The 21249-nt window shown below is 18.9% G+C and overlaps 2 protein-coding genes across 4 annotated transcripts in view; one reads left to right on the forward strand and one right to left on the reverse strand.

Moving 5' to 3' along the window:
- Positions 1–21249, forward strand: part of LOC107997433 (RAD50-interacting protein 1) — a 37574-nt gene that overhangs the window by 10834 nt on the left and 5491 nt on the right. The gene's annotated exons all lie outside the window — the stretch shown is intronic.
- LOC107997454 (dnaJ homolog subfamily C member 5 homolog) lies at positions 1641–20835 on the reverse strand. 3 transcript variants are annotated; one of them, XM_017056060.3, is made up of 7 exons: positions 19103–20835; positions 17957–18095; positions 16029–16181; positions 15618–15749; positions 11349–11405; positions 7287–7449; positions 1641–3107 (listed from the first exon to the last, which is right to left on the reverse strand). In XM_017056060.3, the coding sequence occupies exons 1-7, from the start codon at positions 19120–19122 to the stop codon at positions 3040–3042; spliced, it is 732 nt and encodes a 243-aa protein (XP_016911549.1). In that variant the 5' UTR covers positions 19123–20835; the 3' UTR covers positions 1641–3039. The 3 variants fall into 3 exon arrangements, with proteins under 3 accessions (XP_016911549.1, XP_016911550.1, XP_061942150.1); XM_017056061.3 differs by lacking the exon at positions 11349–11405; XM_062086166.1 differs by lacking the exons at positions 1641–3107; positions 11349–11405 and having other exon boundaries at positions 6805–7449; positions 19103–19391.

Here is a 21249-nt window from a genome sequence, read left to right on the forward strand (position 1 = left end):
AATTTATTCTACAATTTTTTCAACAATAAATTATATGTATATATGTATGCATGCATATACTTATACAGAGTGTAATATATATAATAAATATATATATATATATATACATATATATATATATATATACATATATATATATATATATATATTATGAATAATGATATATAATAAAAGAGTTTAGGAAAAGATATATAACGTGAAGAATATATAATGAAAAGAAATATATCTCAGAATTTTTTAATTCTGAAATAAGTAATCCACTCTGTAACACATATATATGTATATCTGCATACGTACAACATATTACAGATGATGTATTATTCTACACATACATAATACATACAGGTGCAGACATTTAAAACAAGTCATCTTTCTTTGAAGATAAATATAATATTTATAAAAATAAAACAATGTTTTAAATAAATATTGCTTGATATGGAATAATATACGGAAGAAAAATTTTATTTATATATACTAAAAATTATTAGTTATTTCAATATTATGATTAATTTTTACAGCAAGATGTAAAAATATATTTTTATTTTTATTTATTTTTAATATTTAGAGTTGAATTATATGAATATAAATTTTAAATTGAAGAAAATAAATATATTCGTAATAAAATATCAATCACCAAGATACAATATATTAATTTTTTTCATTAATGTTTCATAATCATATACTTTTTATTTAAATTCTTTAATTAAATAAACTAAAAAAATTCTTTAATTAATAAACTATTATATATATAAAATTCATTTTACAATTATATGATATGAAATGATATGATGATCTACAGTTACATGTGGTATAAATATGAAAATATGAATATTTTATTATAGTAGAATATAGTAGGCTCGAATTACTTTTTAAAAAATTATGAACAAAACATATTATTAAGTAATACTAGTCTCCATATCAAACAATTTTCAACGATTAAAAATATGTTTTTATTTTTTCAAAATTTAAATATTTTAGTGATCTGTTTTAATTGCCTTATCTGCATGATATATATAAATTTTATTATTTGCTATTTCATAATACATTGCATAAATATTTACAGATATAATATTCTGATTCTGAGAAGGCAAAGCAAAAAGGATTTTTTTAATTTTAATTATAAATCAAGCAAGATTTAACATTTTCTGAGATTTATTATTAGATTAAATATATCAGGGTGTTGTAAAATTAATGCAATTTATATATTTTTAAGTAAATAATACGTATATATAAACCTATATGTAAACTAAAAGATAACTTTTTACTTAATACTAACAACATTTTTTTTAAAAATATTTCAGTAACTTTTCCAAGTTAAAGTATAAGTACATTAATAGTAAATTACGATTAATAGTAAATATTATTCTTACATAGAAAAATTGTTAAAAATTACAACATACGATTTCTATTTTATATTTGTAAAACAAATTACAAAAATAAATATTAAATATAATATAATATATTAAATGCAAAAATGAATTATTCTATAAAAGTTAAAATAAATTTTTACATAATAAAATAATTTTGTTGTAATTTTTTACGTATATGTATATTGCGCGCGCGCGCGCATGCGTGAAAGAGAAAATGCACATATGAAGCAATTTATGTAATATAACAAGATAATAAAAATTACTAAAATATTTGTTTATATTAAATATATATTATAACAACACAATAACAACACATAAAATACGTACATTTTTTAATATACATTAAATATTAATATTAAAGTATTATTAAAAGTTATTTATCTTATATTTAATTTTATCTTTAAATAAAAGAAGAAATTTTATAATTTATTAAATTATTACAAATTATAATTTATTAATTAAAAAGAACAAATAATAAATTAAAATTTATATGTTTTTAAACTCATGATAAAATTAAATTCGTTGTGTAATTTTATTTATTCCAATAATTTATCAGTTTATTTTAATATTATGTGTTATAAATTATTCTAATCAATTATATTATCTTAATAAAAATACATATAGTATAGCATTTAAATTAACTTTCAAATATGATGATTATTGATATCGAATCTGTAAATATAATCTTTTGCTATAATAAATATCAATCAAAATAAATATTATGATATTGTGCATTAATTTCACATCATCCTAACAAATATTGGAAGTTTCATTTTGTGGCAAATCCATTTTCGGTATATACATGTTTCATAAAATATAATAATTATTATTAGAAATAAATATATGTATATCTATTAAAATAAGAAGTAGTTAGATAAACTTATAACTGTACAAATTAGTAATAGTTCTTTCTTTTTTCATATCATTATCATATTAATTACAATATACATATGATAATTAATATGATTAATTAACAGATAAAAGTCTAATAACTTTAAGCCATTTTTATTTACGCACACGTGTATAATTTTTTATGTATTCCATGCATTAACAAAATGTGATTTTTATCATTAAATATTTATTTCAATTTTGAGAATAATTGAAAATCTATGAATGAGATATTTATATATCGAGACCCTTATTCTTTCTTTTTCTTTATTACTTATCTATTCGCAAAATCGGGGTGGATTTATATACGTATATTAATATTATTTTTTCTTATAATCTTTAATAAATTTTTATTAAAAAAATTATATTTATTTTAAAAATAATGTTTAAAAATTTAAAATATTTTCTATTAATATTTGCTTCTAATATTCATTTTATTTAATTTTTTTTTCTTTCTTTTATTTCTAATCCGACATGTATCCATTAAATTTTTTCAAAATTCAAAGAAGTATAGAAGTCTTTATTACCATTTTATATTATATTATATGTTATATTTTATATCAAAAAAACTATCAAAATAATTAAAAATTTTTGAAACTTAATTCATTACTCATCAATTAACGATAATTAATAAGAAAATGAATGAGAAATACGTTTGCAAAAAACTTTTTCGATAATAATCTTTTTGATATCTAGCATACTATTCATATGTGAAAATCCACCCCGTAAAAGTTACATAACAAATTTTCTAACATAATAGCGTATCTTTATCGTTCGGTGACTACCATTTTGTTGCACTCGAGCTAGTTGTACCAACATTTGCTCCAATGAAAGGATTTGTAGAGGCGGCTGTATCGAACAAATAAATTGTATATAGTAATTATATAATATATTTAATTAATATATTAGTATTTAAATATATAATATAAAAAATAAATATATAATATAAAAAAATTAATCGTGCATTAACATACTTGAAATGTAGATAATATATTTTAAAAATATACACAATTAAGATACATATTCTATAGATTTTTTTTTCAATTATTTGATCGAAGACTTGTATATTTTATTTCACAAAATTATTCTTATTGATAAATAAAATTTTACAACTTTAAATATATTTTATATTAACTATAAATATATTTTATTATTATTTAACTAAGAATAAAGATTAAATTTGTAATGGTAAAATTGTTAAAAGATATTATTTGAATCTTATACAAATAGAAAATATTTGCTTAATTTTAAATTTTAAAACAATATCATCTAATAATAAAATTTTTAAATTTTGTGTAAGTTAAATATGTATATTCTTAGAAATGAAATAATACACATATATAAATACGGTATGGTAAAAAATAAAATAAATAAAAAAATGACTTTTCTTATTATACAAATGTTATCGAAGCAAAAAGTGCACATAATTTTATAATTAAGTATATGGTTAGGTATATAGATATATACCTCTAATAAATTGATTTATTTTTAAATAAATTATTTTTAAATTGTGTATCATCTTCATATCAATAAAATTTAAGAAATTAATATTTAAGAAAAAAAACTTTTATGCTAAGTCTTGTTCAAAGTAGAGAAAAATTGCATATAACGATACAAATGAAATTACAGTATAAAATTTCACAAGTGAGATATAAATACATCGATATTGAAATTAAAACATCATTGGCATGATTATTTTATCTTAAAATATTTTAGAAAAGGCAAAAATGAAAAAAAATGATTATAAATTTAATTTTTTTATTACATAATTTTTTTAAGAAAACTAAAATAACGGAGCTAAAAATAAAAATCAAATCATTTAAAGATTAATTAAAAAATTATGATGAATTTATAAAAAGACTATTAAATATTGTTGAAATTAGAATATTGTTGAAATATTAGAATTATTAAATATCGTTTTGTTACGATTTCTTTTCTTTATCGAAAATTATTTTCCACTCCAATTATTTCTTAAAATATATGGAAATCAATAGATTAAGTATTTGTTTTATGTTTAAAAGTAATTATCGAAAATAAATCAAGTGAATTGATAAATCACCGAAATAAGAAAAAAGTAACAATAATACAAATTTTTCTATCGATTACTTTATAGAATTTGAGATCATCTTATCTATAATACAATTATATAATTACAAGAAAATACTTATAATTTAATTTTCATACAATTTCATTTAGTTTGCCATTAATAGAACAAGTAAAATTTTACAATTATTTTTAAAGTGAAAATATATTTTTACATTAAAATGATTTATCAAATCGAATCTAAACACAAAAATTTACTTATAAAATTTTTTGCAAACAATTTTTCTATTATTTTTAAATCTTTAAGCCACATATATGATATAAACTAAATATACTATATATATGTATAGTGTTTAACAAGGGAGAAATAAAAATGCGATACAAGAGATAAAAAAATAATAATATAAATTTATGTGTATATATATATGTATGTATATATATGTGTATATATATATACATATTTATATACATTAAACGGTGACAGCAAAAGGCAAAAGATTAGGAAATCTGATATTTTTTTCTTTTTCCATTTTAAATGACTAATTGCTCCATTTTTTAAAGGATAAAATCTTTCGTTTGAATATATAATGTTGACATATGAAAAGAAACATTTAAAACATTTTGCAACTGGATAACTATTTATGATAAATTTTACCATAATTATTTAGTAAAGAAAGTAATGCAGCAACTATTTACATAAAATTATCCTTAAATTTTTACAATTATTATTCAATGCACGTAAGCGCATATAACAATTATAATATACATTTTTACATGGTTTTATATTATTAATACTTTAAATAAGCATACTTGTATTATTGTTAGTATTAAGTATAGACAAGAATTCTATGCGGCTAGTTCTATCTATTTTTTTCAAGAAAATTAAAGCAAATATACAAACTAAATAAATGTGAATGAAAAGAAAATATACTTCGCGTGAAAGGGAAAGTTCGATTAAAATATTTAAAAGATTGAAAAAATTCATCTTACATCTCAGTTGTTCAAGATTTTATGAACTTGTCATATAAAGGAAAAAAAAAATATTTTTCTCGCAAAAGCACAAAATTCTTAATTCCTATACTTAAATGCAATAATATATATATGTAAAATGAAATATTTAAAAACTAAAAAAAATAATTACTGGAATAATTATTAGAATATATAACGCAGTTGTATTATTTATCGGCAAATAAAAATGCATGATATGTTTACGATAGCACATATTACTTTAATTTTTATAATTCGATTATTGTTTTAAAATAATATTTTCCGAAACTGATATTAATAATACTGAATAAAGTAACAAATATTTAATAAAAGAAAATGTATAATGAAATAAATTAAATGTCTTATATATGTAAAAATTTAAATTTAAATTTAAAATATTATTATAAAATATATAACTGAGAAGAAAGAATAAGATAATTTTAATTGAAAAAAAAAAAAAAAAAAATATTTTTAGAAAATATATTAGATATTGTAATATTCGAAAAATATCTATTTTAATTTAATGCAATATTTAAAATATATATTCTTGGTTTCGTAATTTTTTCTAAAATTCGCAAAAAAAAAAAAAAAAAAAAAAGAATAATGACTTTTGGTCTTATAATTGATTGAAAATCAATATAGTATAACGTATCAAATTAGATACTATGAACAAAAAACGAAGAATAGAAAATGATCAAGAACGATAACTTATTTAAAAATTTAAATCTTTTACAGAGCTATCAAAAAATTTTTTATCCTTTCATTTTGTATCATATTTTATATGGCAAATAAAGTATAGAGAAAAAAAAATCTTTAGCTTTTTTAGATAATGGAAATATTTAGATAATTTAATTTTAATAAAATTTATAATTTATCGTATAAAAAAAATAAAAAATACATAAAGCATTTCTCTTCCGATCATATCTTTTCCTTATTTTTCCCTTTGATATTATGTAATTTTTGCCAAAAAATTCGAAATGTAATTTTTTATATAAAACTCTTTCATTTTTTTCTTCATTACGCTTTCATATCAATTAACGAGTATAATTGTTATATATTTAGAAGCCGAACATTATTTTTTTTTATATAATTATATTTATTATATATATTATAAAAAAGAAAAAAGATTTCGTATATTTTTAAAATAAAAATTACAATTGCTCTTTATAAAACTAATACAATTTTCTTTCTCTCCTATGAAAAGTTTTTTCATCACATATTTTCAGATCATATTATCAGATTGTATCATCAGACCAAAAGTCAAATATTGATAAAATTTAGAAAAATCATTAGTCTATCGTATCGTATATTGAAACGACGAATTTAATTTTCTGATAAATTAAATAATTCAAGGATGGAAATTTGTTTTATCGTAGATGAAATGGAAAAAAGTTTATATTTATTCGAATAAGCGACAATAAGTTGAAAATTAAAATTCCAATATAAATCCAATATCAGTTTCGGGTTTTAATTAATATAAAAATTTTTATGGTATTTCGGTAATTATATTCACCAATTTATAAAATTTTATAAATTTTGAAATTTTATTAACAATTATCACGAAATACAATCCTACGTTTACTTTCTATATAAATTCTATATAAATTGTTTTGGTTAAAAATTTTGTTTTACTCTTAAAGTTTTTCGAGCTTAATTTCAAATGATGTAAATAACCTATAATTTAAAAGTCTGATATTAAAAAATTCAAAAAAATTATAAATTTACGTTAGCGTCGAAAGATTCATAATATAATATAAAAATTGTGCAAATCTCATAACTACATTAATTAAATTATGAATTGAAGCAATATTTTATACAATTAATACATCGTTTACATTGCATATTATGTATATCATAATATGCTTCACTATTATAAGCATGGAAATAATAAAAGAAAAGGCAAAAAGAGAAAAAGTACTTAAATAGAGCTACAACTGAATAAGAAAACAATTACGACCTGATAAATAACGTGCATTAATATTTAAGTACTCGTAATACCAGTTGTGTAAATAACTCTTTCAGCACCGCTATTCAGATTTGTATTCTCATCGACGGTAGCGGGTGGCGGAGGCATGGCAAAAATGGGTTGTTGATTCGTTGAATTGTTTTGCGGTCCACCCTGCGGTTGTGCCGTAATCGCCTCATCGTCACTTTCCTCTTCCTGTCAAACAACAATCAGTCTAATCAAGATTTAATTTCTTTTACCAATGGATCAATATGTTTTTCAATAATTATATATTAAAAGTGGATACATTATACCAATAATTACATTTTTATTATCTCCATTATAGAGTTAATAATATAATATTTTTTTCTTTTTATTCTCTATTATATACAGAGTATATCAGTTTAATCGAACATCTAAATTATTTCTGCCAATTATCAATGTTAAGAAAAAAAATGATAAAAGCCGAAAGAGATAGACAAATATTTATATATATAGGGAGGGGGAGAAAGGGAGAGAGTGGGAGGGAGGGAAGAGGAGGGAGGGAGGGAGGGAGGGAGAGGGGAAGAGGGGGAGGAGAGAGAGAGAGAGAGAGAGAGAGAGAGAGAGAGAGAGAGAGAGAGAGAGAGAGAGAGAGAGAGAGAGAGAGAGAGAGAGAGAGAGAGAGAGAGAGAGAGAGAGAGAGAGAGAGAGAGAGAGAGAGAGAGAGAGAGAGAGAGAGAGAGAGAGAGAGAGAGAGAAATTGATGTTTATATATATCTGTGCACGTTTGAACTATAATTTTTCCAAGTTCGAATTTAGCATAACGATATTGTAATAAATATTGTAATGAAACCGAATTTGAATTTAAATTGTAGGAAAGTTCATATAGTATACTTGAAAAAAATGATAGATTAACAATCGAAATTGAAATATGTTTAAAAAAATGTGTATAATTATTTCCTACAATTTACAAATTCAGATTAGGTATCGAGTCTCAAAAATATATTTATTACAAACCTCCAACATATTCGAATGTTCTTCGTATTTTAAAATGTTCGATCAAAAAATTTAATAATTTATCATTATCATTGAATGTGTTTACAATTCATATAATTTTATTGTATTTGTGTATATATTGCTCGAATAATTCCTCTATATATTGTAAAATATTAAGAATAAATATCTTTTAATCGTGATCATTTATTAAGTGACCACATATACCGAAATGTCGTGTAATCCTAATTTAAATTTAATTCAAGTTTTTCAATATTTGAAAAACTAAGATGACAGTTGTACGCATAAGAAAAAATTTTTTGGAATATTGATCCTGATAACGTATTTCAATATCATTAAAATTGATCAGATGTTCCTTATTTTATATAATTACCAATTAAAATTCATATTTATTCGTATTTCTTTTTGTATAATCTTTTTGAATTAGATAATATCTAATATATCTTAAATATATATATATATATATAAATATCTTATATATATATATATATATATATTTAAGCGAAAAATGAACAAATTTATGATTTAAAATTTTAAGATATTCATTTTATACGAAATGTATGAAAATTATGACAATTATTTTGATCAGATAGTTGTAAAAATGTCGATTGTGAATGTTGAGAAGTTATGAAGTTGCGTAATGATAATGCATTGAATAACGAGCTCGAAATGATCGATAATGATTTGAAATAAAAACAGAAAAATTAAAATATCGTTTTGTAAAATTGTAGATTTACTTATCGATTGACCTATTCATATGTATATAATCAGAGATCTTGTATCGAAATTGCTTTATATTTCTTTTTACTAAAAATATTTAAATATTATTGCTGTTTTTAAAAAAGATCATTTTACAATCTTATCAATCATCATCAGAATCTGCAAATTCGATATTTTTCATTTATATTTTCAATTTTTTCTATGACCACTTCTCTATCGTTGAAGTAGATATAAAAGAAGAAAAAAGAATTAAACCAAAATAAAATATCAAAATCAAAAAAAATAAAATCAGGATTAATTAGAAATAAACTAATGAAGATAATTATAGCGCGAAAAATTAAAACTAACGCTTAAATTCTGATATAATTAAATACATTAATACATTATTCCGAAATAAGCAATACTATATCGCTTTTTTCATCCTCATTTCTTTGTTTGAAAAGGCTATGAATTTTTATATCCATTGAGAATAATGACAAAATTACGTGATGCGTTATGGTATTTTTTTTGAAAAATAATATTGTTCGATCGATCAAATTTTATGATTCGCAGTTTCTCTTTCATTTCATTTGAGAATAAAGCTAAGTAGTACATCTAATCCTTAAATAATCCTTAAATAATAATCGAGTGAATAATATGCTTATCTCGGAATAATACTTTTTTTAATATAAGATAAATCCGGGAAAGATGGATCACTTTTAAAACAATTTGTGAAATATTTTATATTACAATATTTTTAACATATTTTATTTTCGTATGTTGCATTCATAAATTTCATAAATTATTTATCATCTTTTATGATTGGTGTTGACTTGGATATATATTTCTTTACAATTTAAGTTTATCATTATAAAATTTAAAAATCGATATATTTTACAGAACATTCAGTTTTCCTTCATATCAATTTAAAATATTTCTTATGATTTCTAATTGTTCAATTATCAATCGATTATCTAATATAACTTAGATATCAGATCGATCTATCTAATTCTTTAAAATGAAATAGTTGAGGATCAATTAAATAAGGATATATCGTTATTTCTAAATTATAATCATTCGAGATTTATAAAGAATATAACAATAATGAATTTTTTGAATTGAAAAAAAAGGGAACAAAGAAAAATTGTATAAAATACGAAAGTCATTGGAATAATTGGAGGGCAAAAAAGCTAAAATAAAAATGTCATTATAATAAACATAAAACTATATTTCAATTAAGAAAAATATATATGATACGATATCATTTTTCCATAAAGATCTATCTTTGTCGATATTGTAAAATGGCTTAATATATAAGTTAATTCAATGTATAAGTTCTTCAAATTAATCATAATCCGAACTTAAAAAAAATTCGTTTTCCGTAATTATCCTACATTATAAGAATGAAAACTAAATATAACCAAGTAAATAAATGTACAAGTTTTTTTTTATATATAAAAAAAAAAAGAATAAATGATTAAATTTACAATAATTAATAATTTAATCAACTTACATTTAAGATAAAAAATTATGATCCTAAAATATATATATTAAAAATTAACTTTTGATAAAAAAATTAACAATTAATATCATGGAATAATTTTCACGATCATTATCCATTACTTGACGAATTTGATTCATTAGATAAAACATCATTTTTCTTCTGAAACAATATATCGCATATACAAACCTGTTCTATACACATATTCTTGTACGAGGACCAGAAGAAAAAAAAAATATAAAAATATTGGAAGAAAAAGAAGAAAAAGAGAAAGAAGAAAAAAAGAATGTTCAAGAAGCTGGAATGAATATGATTGAAAAGAAACGAACAATATGTATTCAATATTTGTTTCAATGGTTCTCATTTCCTTTTTTTCATAATATATCTTATTTTTATGATAGTTTAATTCGATTTTCCAATTTTTAAAATATTTTTCTCTCCCATAAATCATCAATTAAAATTGATGTAACTTAATATTTATAAAATCATATTAATCATATTTATCAAAAGATATAATAATTATGGGTATTGTATTTTTATTTAATTACATATTTGAAATTTTAAAATTTTATAAATCATGTAAATAATATATAACATAAGAAAAAAATATGAAAAAAACATACAATTAGGTAATTACAATTTACATAAATTGAAAATAACGGAAAATAAAATTTACCAAGCAAACACAAATAACGATTATTAAAGAGCAAAAATTGTATTGTTGTACTTTATTTTGTTAAAAAATAATTTTTTAATCTCTTTTAAAAATTCAATGATTATTATTAAAAAATTCTAGTGTTTGATAAGTCACAAAAAATTGTTAAAGATTTATTTTAATAGATTAAAACAAAATCCAATCTTTCGTAAAACTTCATAAATTTAGAGGATTAAGAACCACTGATACCAAAGAATGACTTACCTTAACCAGGCCTCTGGGCTGATTCGTCACGACATTTGCCTCTGGGTTCTGGTCCCGCTACAATACAATAACAACGTAAACAAAACCGCTAATCTATTGTATTCTATTAAAAAAAAAAAAAAAAAAAAAAAAAAGAGGGGGAGAAAAAAAGAAAAAAAGAGGGGGGTGGGGAGGCAGAAAAAAGTGCACTAGATTGAATTAGAAAGATTAAATAAATTATAGATCGATGATATATTAGCGAATATGAAATGACTTAGAAACGAAGAAAAAGAAATATTAGTTCTTGTTCTCGTAAATCTGTAAAAAATCAATATCAACGAAAATGTATAATTTCTTAAGATTACAATGATATGATATTTGCGAAATAAAATATATATATAAAATATATGTTTTAAAAGAGAAGAAAGTATAAAACGATATTTTTTGATTTAAAATATAATTTCTCATATTTTTAACGTTATAGTTGTTCTATCTCTTTTTATTTTTCTTTAAATAAAAAAAAGAAATTAACTGTAATCATTTTTTTTTATATTTTAAAAGAAATGATGCAAAATTTCATTCATAAAAATATTTCAGAAGAAAAGAGAATTTATTATTATTCTCTTTCATTACTTGCGAAAATAGATGGCTAATTTGACATGGCATTCTTTGAATATAATCAATATTCATATAATCAATATGATCAATAAAATTACTTAAATTACTTAAATTACTAATTAATTAAATTGCATTAAAATTGAAATTAAATATAAAAAAATAATCAATTTATTATTTTTATTTTGTTAAATTCTTATATAAAAATAATTATATATTTATAAATATTTATAAATATATTTATATATATTTTATTGAAAAATAATTTGAAATTATTAATGTAATCGAAGAAAACGTTCAATAATTTTATCCTTGAAGTTTATAATATTATGAAATCTTACAATTACTATTTATAATTTTTGAATTAATACATTATAAATTTTTGTTAAAATTTAACATTTAAAATTCTGTTAAAATTTAAAATGACATATTGTCTCTTTTACATAAGTTTTCTATCTAAAAATAATTCTTAATTCGAAATCCTTCATAAAAATATAAAATATTTTTATTAACTCCTGATTAATTGTTTTAAATTACAATTAAGTAATTTCTTTTTAATCTTTCTTTTAATTTTTATAATGTGTATAAGAAAAGTTGAAAATTTAATATAACATAATAATAATATTATTATTATTATAATAATAATATTATTATAATGATAATAATATTATTATCATTAATCATATTATAATTAAAGTATTTTCAATAAGATTTATATGATCTGTAATAACAAAATACATTGTTATAAAAAATATACATAAAAAGAACGCTCAAATAACAATCTTTTAATTTTTTAGATTTTTTTTACAAGTAATGTCGTTTTCTTTGGTTCAAAAAAATCAAAATACTAACATTGTTTGCTAGATTTAAAATATAATAAAATTATTATACAAAAATGCGAAAAAAACATGACTGATAATTTTCCATATTTTTTATCATTTAAAAAATTTTAAAGTTGTTAATTTTTAATACAAAATAATTCAAAGTATATGAAAGAAATTGAAATAGATATTCTGAAATTATATGATAAAATCAAATAATTTGAAAATATTCCGTCGATCCATGAAAAAATTTTTTTAAAAAGAAATATAGAATGAAAGACTATTAGGAATTTTATTAATATATTGTTGATATAAAGAAATATAATTATAATTAATAAACAATTTCATGCATAATTAAAAACTCATGCAAATTTCTTATAAATAACAAAAGATAACAAAAGATTAAATATTATGTATATTATTTTGATGAAAATATTGTTATAGTATTTATAATGTGATTAATCTCTACTACTTATAATTAGAAAGATTACATGCAATTTTACTGGATGCATTTTAATGACCTACATTGATGAAAACAATAAAAAAGTTGTTTTTATAGGAATCCATCGAGTTCTTCGGACTTGCTATCAATAATATATCGCTGTTTATTTTTCGTAGTATAAGATTTATAAATAATATAAAATTTATTCTTAGTCAATTAAAAATTAAAATTTAAAATTCAGTGGGAAACATCAAGAAATCATACTACACAATAATACACATCAAGAAAAAAAACACCGTAATGTCAACTATTTTAGAAAACGACATTACTTATTCAATAATTTAAAATAATGGTAAATAAATCTGTTTTCCTAGATCTAAATATTAAAAAAATCTTTACATATTATGTTTTGAAAGTTACGTATAATAAAAGATGACTATCTCCGAAAGCAATTATATTATGTGATATTTGTATATTATTTTCGTGAAATTTTGTCAAATAATTGTCATTATATGTATTTTATGACTTTTTATTAAAATATTAATAAAATATAAAAAATTTAAAAAGAGAAAATTATTTTCATAATATTATAGGAATTAATAATAAAAATATTCAAAATGTATATCGTACAAAATATTAAATTATGCTAAAATTTCTAAATTTCTATTAGAATGATTATTACGATATAATTTTAAAATATGTCTATTATATTTATCTAGATAAATTAAAATTAATAGAACGCTGAATCAAGAAATTCTATTAACATTAATAATTAATTTATATAAGTAAGTTACGTGTAATGCCTTTTTACAAAATTATATTCATAAATTATTTGTTGTACGAAAAAATATTTCGTATAAAAAATTGCATAATACGTAACTTGATCTATTGTTATTAATTTTTTGCAGATCAATATACAATATATATATATATATATATATATATATATATATATATATATATATATATATATATACACACACACACATATATGCAATATATATAAAATAAGGTAAAGATCGTTTTTTTAAAAATGTGTAAAGTATAGAATAATATATAAATGATATGTGATATTATTGCTTCCTGAAAATGCAGGGAGCGAGATAATCTGAGCAATAATGAACGATAGATGCGTGATCGAGAATAAATCTTTATATGAATTATATAACAAATGAAAAATGATTAGAAATGTATGTGAATATATAATGTCTCTTGGAAATTTCCTTCCATGTTGATAAACGTATTTATAATTCTTATGAATTCTTATGGAATTATATATTTTTTTTTAACACGATTAATCGATATAAGTGGTCATTTCCTATAAAAAAAAATTGTTAAAAATCATTTACATAATTAAATTGTATATTATTTTTTTCATTAAACTTTTTCGTTTGTACGCGTGAATTATCTTTAAAAAAAAATTTATCTTATTATCAAAAATTTACGATTATCAAGAGCATATTTTTACCTAAATATTTCAATATATATTATCGCATTTCGATTCATTGATTTTCTATGCATTATGCACATTGTTTTTAAATATATTTTATATCAAGTTTACGATTTAACTGACTTAAAAAATACAACTCATTTCAATAACTACATAATGGATAAATATTTAGTTATCGTATCAACTAAAATATAAAATATAAATATATTGTTATGGAATCTGATATTTTAACAATCAATATTCTTTATAATTTTAATTTTTTATCATACATTATCGTTTTAAACATAATTCGTTTCTTGAGAATTTGGAAATTTTATTTTTTCTCACATGACATGTTTATATTATATTTTATATTTATATTATATATTTATATTATATTTATTATGTCATGTCAAAATCTTTGGCACAATGTTGTATCAAAATAACAAAATTTCACTCCATTTTCAATTATTACTTACATATTATATATATACATCACATATATATATATATTATATATATACATCACATATATATATATATCATATTACATATTTATATATTGTTAGAATTTTCATTATTTTATTCATATTCATTATTTTATTTATAATAATTCGTTATTTGATACTTAGTTTCACAGATTCCACATAAATTAAATTACTTGTGAAAATTGAAAAATTTAAATTTAACTTTTAATAACTTTACTTTAAATATTACTAATAAATTAAGAAAATATTTTTAAAAAATTGGAAATATACCAAAAATAACTGATTTTTGCAATTGCTTCAATTAAGTTTAAAAATCTAGAAATGTTTAATATTTATATGCATATAAAAAAATTAAAATTTTCACAATTTTCCTATTAAATTAAATTAATCGATATTCATTTTATTATAAATTATACTAATCAATTGTAAATTTATAAGTATTCATTACACATACAAAATAGTTTGAAAATAAAGAAAAAAATATAAAAATATTACCTGTAAATTGTGGTATGCTCCACTGTCTTCCGGTGGTGTTGGCTTGAATTTACCACAACAGAAATTACAGCAAAAGCAGCAGCAACAACAGCAATAACACGCAGTTATCAAACTACAAAATATGAAGAGTGCCTGAAAACAATAATTACAATTAATATAATGAATTTATTATATTTAATAATTAATTGTACAATATATATTAATAACAAAGATATTGTAAATTGTAAAAAAAAATAAGTTCATTAAAGAAAATGAATAGAAAAAATACAAATTTGGTATATACAATATATAATTTATTTATACTAAAACTTTACTAACTATACTAATGATAAACTTTTTATTATAAAATTAATAATAATAATAATAATATTTACTTTATAGAAAAAAACTCAGAAATTAATAAAAGTTTACCTTGCACCAACCAGAAGTGACAACAAAGTATGCATTAACATTTTCTTCGCCAAATTGCTCGGCAACATATAGTCCAAGTGATCCATAATTATCATATATATTTCTCTTAGTTAAATCTGTTAATATAGCATGTGCCCTATTTATTTCTTTAAACTGAAACATAATCACATTCAAAGAGATAAACTTTATAAAATATATATATGAAACTTTATATTAATTTGAAAAAAAGTAATATTTTTGATCAAGTATATAAGATTTTAATTGTATCTTTTTAAAAATAAAATTATTTAGAAATAAATATTGTAATTATGAATTATAATTGATATTAAATTATTAGTTTTTAATAAAGAAATATAGTTATTTTAATAGAGAATAAGAGAAATAATAATATTACATTATATAGATGATTAATATAGATGATTAAACAATAAACAATAAATAACATTAAATAATAAATATTCTATGTCTATTTTTAATATTTCAGAAAAAAAAGATTTAAAGATTTACTGATTAAAGATTTACTTCATAATTAAATAATAACTACTTTTTATAATAAAAATTATAATAAAATTTATTATATTATTTATTGTTATTATTATATTATTAATTTATATATATGTACATATACAATATAATTGTAATTTAAAATATTTAGTTAATAATATAAATTAGAATCTACAAAGAAAAGAATCTGCAAAAAATTTAGAAATTCATATTTCATATTCATATAATTTCATAATAATTATTCTGAATAGTATTCAATAAATATTCTTAATATATAATATATTCTTAATACTAATACAATTACTAATACAATTACTTGTTTTTAAAAGTATACATATAAAAATATACATATATTCACCTGATTGTACCTAGAAATTAAAGAATTGAGGATTTCATCTTTTGTTTACAGTATGTATAGGAGATTCAAATCAGATCAAATATTCAATATGATAAGAGAAGATTGCATTAAAAAATGCATATACTCATACATAGGCAAAATTCAATTCTAATATAATATCTAATAATAATACAAAAAGTTTTTTATAAATATATCTTAGAAATTAAATCGTGATGATTAATAAATATATAGAGATATATAGATAAATATATAGAAAAAAATTGTTTATAATATTGTTCTTGAAAATAATCATATTCATATGACATAATTTAAGAACATAAAAATCTGTTTGAAATTATCTCTTTTATAAATAATTATTAAAAACATGTGAAACTATGTATTTAAATTAGTAACAATTATTTAAAATATTATTTAAAATAATCAATTTAATATAAATAATCAATATTAATATAACAAAATAAATACAATCTTCTTTAATTTAATCATGATATGGACTGAAAAATATAAATATTCTTTCTTCATTAAAATTATATTAATGTATTTAAATTGAAATTGTTATATACTAATATACAATTATATACAAATTATTTTTCTTCAAATAAAACTTAAATTAATTTAATTATTTATAAAGATATTTATAAAGATTAATAATTATCATTTCTAAGAACATAACATTTTGAGTTTCTTTCAAAAAAAATTTATACATTAAAAGATTTACAAATAGAAAATAGTTATAACATAATGTGCAGCATCAATGTTTTTCATAACTTTTTATATATATATGGTAAATATGAAAATCATATTTAGCATAATATAATTTATAACAAATTTTTTCTTTCTTATGCAATATACTTAATAATAATTATATTAATATTATAAAATTTAATACAAATGATATTAATCTATATTAAATTCAAATTTTCAATATATCCACTAAATAAAATTTATGAAAATAAAAAAAAAATTATAATCAATAAATTAAATTAATTTATATCATTTATGTATATTAATAATTATTTATCAAATTAAGCAAAATATAATTAATATTAATTATATTAAAAATCACCTTTTCTGCTGCTTCTGGATTATTTGGATTTTTATCAGGATGATATTTTAACGCCAACTTTCTGTAAGTCCTCTTAATTTCTTCAGGAGTGGCAGTTTTTGGAATCTCTAAAATTTGGTACAGGGAATCCCCTGCTGTCCTGAAACAAAGAAAATATTAATAAATCAATTAATTGTCAATTTCTATAACAAATATAATAACTTATACAACAACTTAATAAATATATTAATTTACATTATTTTAAAAAACATGTATTAAAACATATTTAATATTAAATAAATTTTGTTTGAATTTATATGTAAAACATCAAATAATAAGTATACAAATATAAATTCTGAAATAGAATTAAAATTTACTTTCAAAGTATGTTTCAAAATATTTAAAATAAAAAAAAATAAAATGTTGAAATTTTATTAAAAAAATAAAATATTCTATTATATAAAATATTTTATTTCTTCATATCAAATTTATTAATAATGCCATTATACAAAATATATATTTTTTTAACACAAATAAATATTAATATTAATTATATCATATTTAAGAATTATTTTAAAAAATTTTACAAAATTTAAGCAGTCATATAAATAATTATAATTTATTATTTTATTTTACAATTTTACTTTCTTAATAATTAAAATTTTTTATCGTGTTTTGATAATATAATTTAGATAATATAATAATTTTGATAATTAATAATCAATTTTTATATTTAAATGTAAATAATTTAATAATTCATTAAATATAAATTATTTACGAAGAAACATAATAAATCTAATCTTAATGACAATAATCTTCAAAATTACGACATTTTCATAAATCAACAAATCAACATAATAAATATAAATCTTTACTTAAAAAAAAAAAAGAAAGAAATTATCAATTAATAGAACTATTGTCTTTATTTTCGATAAAAATTATAACATAAATTGAATAAGAAATAAAGATTAAAACATTAAAAAGTGAATAGAAGAATAACCTAGAACTTATCTGATTTTCTAAAATTTTCAAATTTTTAATATATATTCATTAAATTCAATAAAAATATATATATTAATTACTGTTGAATTAAAAGAATATAATTTTTAAAAGAAGAAAATAATATAAAATTCAAATAAGTTCATATAAGAGTGATAAAATACTCACGACATTTTTCTTTTATCCATGTTTGATGAAAATAACGTTATTCGAGATACAAGAAATAGAATTAATTCGCTACTAAAATATTCGAACTTTATCGTCTCGTACTACAGGTACATGATTTTCGTCATTAAATGAACAAACGTACTTTTGAATAGATGTTGTATCGAATGATAGCAGGGGAAAGGATTCAATATTTTAGTACCAAAAGTGGACACAGTTGCACCAAACTGGCGCCACTATGAAAATATAAGAAATATAAATGAACTATAAAACTATTGGTGCATATTATTTCAACCAAAAATGCCAAATGAATTGCATATTTTATTAAAATTTTTATTTTTTTTTGTAAATCATATTATTATAAACTTTATTTTCATGTAAAATATTATGTAATATATAATTCTAAATCTTTAAAATATTATTATTCAATAATATTAAAAATATAAAAATAATATTAAAATAATAGTAAAAAAAATATAATCAAAGTTAACAAATGTAAAACTTTTAATAAGAGTAAAGAAATTTAAATTAAAAAATTTTAAAACTGAATATCTAATAAAAAATGATTCTTTCATTAGAAAGAACTTAAAATTAGAGCCGTTACTAAAATATCATGCCGATAATCTTGTCTTTCGATAATAATTTGTCAATAAAAAAATCAATATTGTTATTATCAGATAATCGATGATTGTAACAAAAAGGATTGTATTTATAAAGCTTATTATGTATAGACAAATTATGTATAGAAATATGTATCATTATCGCGAACTGTAGACGATAATATTGTTTCTTTTTGTAAAAAAAAATATTGATAAAAAAATCATCTGTAATAAATTAGATAGTTAACTAATTATATATTATTTATGTGTGTGATATATATATTTTTATACATATATCCAAACTGGAGGATAAATAAATGTATCGATGATCGATAATAGATTAAAAAATCGATAAGTCATTTTTCTATTAAACTTTTCTTTGTTATAAGTAATATTTTCTTGTATAAAATCTATATTTACAACTTTAAAATGAAATTAATTAAAATGTAATAAATTATATTTGTATGTAGTTATACATATATAATTTGAAACATTTTTTTGTTAATTTGAAACAAAAAATATGAGATTTTGAAATATTAAATTATATAAAAAATAGTAAAAATATATAAAAGTAGAATAATATAAAATCGGAACACAAGCAAAAATCGAATTAACAATTAAATTTAAAAATTCTAAATATATCAAATATTATATATAACAAAATTTTATTGTAAATTATGAAATAAATTATAAATAAATATTATATATAAATGTTTAATACAACAATTGTACAACAATGAAAAAAATAAAAAATTGTAGATATAAAATAGATATAAAATATTTATCATATATGTATTTGTAATCATGTATATATTTAAAAAGTTTAATCAGTTATCCGTTACCAAAAAGCATACAAATTATCATTCATAGATAATATAATGATATAAAGATAGTTTTCTATTTATCCATAATAATAATAATAATGTATACTAATATTCGCGAATAAAACGCCCGAAACTATTACATTTATTAATAAATGTATTTAAAATAATAAATATACACAGACGTAAAAATTCGAAATAAACACTCGCGAATATATATTTTAAACACAAAAAATTCGTATATAACTTTAAATTATATATTGAAATTGAACGTGCGTAATTTTAACGCGTGCATAGCGATACAACGGTCGAAATGAGATTGGCTCGTAACTTCTCCCCACCAAATAATTCAATAGGCAAAATTAAGAATCGAGCATTGAACATATTGACAATAATAAAATGTCTCCAAACAAATATTTTAACATATGAAATATCTAAATATTATAATTTTTAATATATAATATTTTTTTAATTTCTATTTTTAATTTCTACATAATATTTTTTTAATTTTATAATTTATATGATATATTAATTTATTTTTAATATTATAATTTATTCAATTTATTTGTTGATAATTTTTTTTTTAAATTTTATTAAAATAAAATTTTCACTATTAGCTATAATAATTTATTAATTTTATATTAATTTCGTTATAGTAATTTATTATTTTTAATTTATTAAAATTTATTATTTTATTTATTATAAGAATATTTTTCGCTGTGAAAGAGGA

Source organism: Apis cerana, linkage group LG15, assembly GCF_029169275.1.
Source record: "Apis cerana isolate GH-2021 linkage group LG15, AcerK_1.0, whole genome shotgun sequence".
Classification (NCBI taxonomy): Eukaryota; Metazoa; Arthropoda; class Insecta; order Hymenoptera; family Apidae; genus Apis; species Apis cerana.